Source organism: Zea mays, chromosome 6 (assembly GCF_902167145.1).
Source record: "Zea mays cultivar B73 chromosome 6, Zm-B73-REFERENCE-NAM-5.0, whole genome shotgun sequence".
In the NCBI taxonomy this organism is placed as follows: domain Eukaryota; kingdom Viridiplantae; phylum Streptophyta; class Magnoliopsida; order Poales; family Poaceae; genus Zea; species Zea mays.
The window spans coordinates 160,436,407-160,439,902 of record NC_050101.1 but is presented as its reverse complement, the minus strand read 5'-3'; the positions used below and the strand labels follow the sequence as shown (position 1 = coordinate 160,439,902).

At 43.8% G+C, this 3,496-nt stretch overlaps 1 protein-coding gene across 1 annotated transcript; it reads left to right on the top strand.

The window, feature by feature from the left end:
* LOC103630398 (uncharacterized) lies at positions 1-2,885 on the top strand. Its single transcript, XM_020540139.1, has 3 exons — positions 1-189; positions 1,052-1,237; positions 1,339-2,885. The coding sequence occupies exons 1-3, from the start codon at positions 1-3 to the stop codon at positions 1,882-1,884; spliced, it is 921 nt and encodes a 306-aa protein (XP_020395728.1). The 3' UTR covers positions 1,885-2,885.
* The last annotated feature ends 611 nt before the right edge of the window (positions 2,886-3,496 follow it).

Genomic DNA, 3,496 nt, shown 5'->3' with positions numbered 1-3,496 from the left:
ATGGAATCCTATGTTAGGGTGTTTGGTTGCCTGCACTGCATCCAGATGCTGCATGCGCTCGTGCAATACCCCCTCCCCAGCCTGGCTCCGGCGGAACGCCTGGAGTTCTCGTTTCTCCTCGGCCTGGCTGGCTGCGCACGCGAGCGGGCGAGCGCGCGCTCCGAAAGGCGGCTCCCGCCATGCAGCCGCGTTCGCGCGGGAAGCTCCTAGGGTTACCGCCTCCTTTCGCGCCAATCTCTGGTATATGTACCCCTCTGTGGCGTCGCAACCCTCTTTCGTCCCTTCATCTTTCTCTCTTCATTTCTTTCTGTCGGTGAGAGCAGGTGATGTTTTGTGCTATTTCCTTCTTCATTTTCGGGATGTGCAAGATCTGTGGTCGCTCCTAACATTTTTTGTGTTTCCCCTTTCCTTCGATCTGTTGGAATCTGGTTAGGGTTCGTGGTTATCTCGGTTAGGGTTCTTGACCAAAAAGCGCAGGTAACCTCAAATCCGCCCTAGATCTTGTGATTCCCTGTGGATTAGTGTTGAAACTTTGCATATGATTCATGTCCCTTACTGAAGTTTCATTTTATTATCTGAGCACATGTCTTAGTCATTGATGTTTCATTATGTTATCTGAGCACATATCTTAGTCATTGATGTTTCATTTTGTTATGTGAGAACATGTTCTGAGCCATGCATTTTCCATTCTTGCTATGTATTAGATGGAACCTATGGATCAGAGAACACTGCTTGTCAATCAAGCGGCTGCTTTTGTTGCTGTTATTTATGCATACTTCATGAGTAGGCTTAGGGTGGCACAAGCTACGCGTCCTCAAATCACATACGGCCCATTAAGTGCTATGGATGAGGAAAGGCAAGCAAACCTGAACAAAATTTACAATTGCAATGATGTAGAATGTATTAGCATGCTGCGCATGCGTAGAGCTCCATTCTTCAACTTGTGTAACCTGTTTAGGGATAGAAACTTGCTAAGGGACACCATACACAGTTCTATAGAAGAGCAAGTGGCAATGTTTCTTCATGTAGTAGGCCACAACCAAAGATTTAGGGTCATTCACCAAACATTACTAAGTCTGGCAGTGAGGTGACCGGTACTCAGGTGTACAACCACTTACGTAAATGGAGACAGAGGTGGATGAGGGTGGCAAAATTAAGAGAGTTGAGTGGTGCCAATTGGGATGAAGACTTATGCATGATAAGTCTGGAGGATGAGCACTACAATGGCCACATTAAGGTCTGTGTTTATTCCTAACTTGTCCTGAACATTACTACAGTGGTGGCATTCCTTTTTCCACTTGTATTGTATGCCTAACTTGTCCTGAATGTTATACTTAGGCCCACCCTAAGGATGCTGAGTTCTTAAACAAGCCTATAGAAAACTATAAGGAGATGATGACTATATTTGGGACAGGATTAGCAACTGGGAAGTATGCTATGGGTTCAAATGAAGCTTTAGGATCTCCATGCGAGGTTGCTACTAGCTCTGTTAAGACTGATTCCCTTGATGAAGACAAGAGTGGTAAGTCAGTTAAGACTGATTCCCTTGGTGAGGCAACAAAGGATATGAAAGAAGGTAGTAGTGGTGTAGGCAATAAGAGGAAGAGGGGTGTGCTCACTGATGAGGACACTCTGATGTTGTCTAAAATGACAGATGCTGTCAAGGATGTGGCAGCTGCTATTCGTGAGACCAAAGTGGAGGTGATTAATCCTGACCTATATGTTGCAGTCATGTATATGCCTGGATTTAGTGAGGAAGCTTTAATTTGTGCTTTCTCTCATCTGGTGGACAACAAGGCGCAGGGGGATGCTTTTGTCCACATGACTGACTCCCATCGTGTCCTGTGGCTAAGGACATGGCTAGCCAAGAACTACTTCCTGTAGATGCATATTATGCTAACTGACTGATCATTCTTTTGGGTAGCCAAACATATACCATGAGAGGTTTTGCTTTTGCTGTGAGACAACTTGCTTGTCTGTAAGGTCACTAATTTCTGGGGGTCTTTAGGTCTGAGGGTGATCCTTTGCTGGGTTGTTGGAGTACTGAGAGGTTGAAGGCATATGTGATCAGTCAGATTGTTGCCTGTGATGTGGTGGACCTAGATTCAAAGTTCCAGTTGCATTTGTAACCATGACTTTGATGCATGAGCTAATTTCCTTTGCCTCTATTGTTTCCTTTGCCTCTGTTCTTTCCTTTGCCTACGATCAGTCAGATTGTTGCCTGTAATGTATGTGATTTTCATGCTTGATCTGAGATGGTTTCTATTGCCTATGATGTATGTGATTTTCATGCTTGATCTGAGATGGTTTCCATTGCCTATGTTGATTGGCAAATTTTGATATCTTGATCTGAGATGATTTCCATTGCCTATGATGATTACCAAACCACTACCTAACTGTGTTGTAAGTATTGAATTACCAGTTCAGTTACTGAGCACAATAAATGGCCTATGATCATTCTATGATACTACCTCAAATTGTGAAGTGTCCTAACAAAATTTACAGCTATGGCTTGGTACGTAGTACATGTTGGCCGTCAAACTGGTGTCTACTCTTCCTGGGAAGCTTGCCATGCTCAAGTAAATGGTTGCAAAGGAGCTTGCTACAAAAGATACAATTCAAGAGAAGAAGCGATGACAGCTTTCAATGGTCACGACAATGAGGACAAACAACAGGAAGTTCCAGTACTTCTTAGGAACAAAGCTAGTGCTATTACAATTAAAGATGTAATAATATTTGCAGGAGGTGTTGTAATATTAGTTCAAGCTTTAATCATTACAATTTTAGTTTCCAAATTGATGTAATAATGGTTACATTAGCTGTTTTATCCCCTCTTGGTCTGTGGTGGTAACCTTACCAATGTATGCAAGAGGTGACTTTAACAACATGCATGCAGCCAACCAAACGTCCATGTGCTTGCATCTGCAATTTGAATCCGCATCTCATACAAGCAACCAAACATAGACTCTGTGCAGCCAGGATCGACTTGACCGAGTAACCAAACACTGGGCTGTTGGAGGAACTCAACCAGGCCAGCTGTAACCTGGCTGGTATGGTGCGAGCCAGGCAGCCCTGGGAAACGATCCAAACGCGCCCTAATAGGACGAAGATCCTTTGGATCTTCAAACGACGAGGTTCTTTTATCTTGGGGATTAACACCACATTAGTATCGTTCTAACCCTCCGGCATTGGGCTTCCATTAAGAACTTGCAACACCTCATCCTCAATACATTCTCCAATTTGGGACCAGAATTTTTTGAAAAAAATTGCAGACATCTCGTCCAGACCTGGCGCTTTTAGATCACCAATGGCGTTCAGAGCTTTATCAACTTCATCCTCAGTATATGCTGCCATCAGTTTTATGTTCATTGCCAGTGAAACTCGTCGCTGCACACTGTTCATGATGTCATCTAAACGATTGACACCTTGAGACTGGAAGAGAGATTTATATTGTGTTTCCACATAGCTTGCCAAATTCTTCTCCTCCACCCAGCTA

Excerpts from the sequence above, each read along its gene's own strand:
- LOC103630398 (XM_020540139.1), top strand. The coding sequence starts at position 1 with ATGGAATCCTATGTTAGGGTGTTTGGTTGCCTGCACTGCATCCAGATG. Across the intron at positions 190-1,051 it reads GGCTCCCGCCATGCAGCCGC|GGTCATTCACCAAACATTAC; the intron begins GTTCGCGCGGGA and ends CCAAAGATTTAG. Across the intron at positions 1,238-1,338 it reads ACTACAATGGCCACATTAAG|GCCCACCCTAAGGATGCTGA; the intron begins GTCTGTGTTTAT and ends TGTTATACTTAG.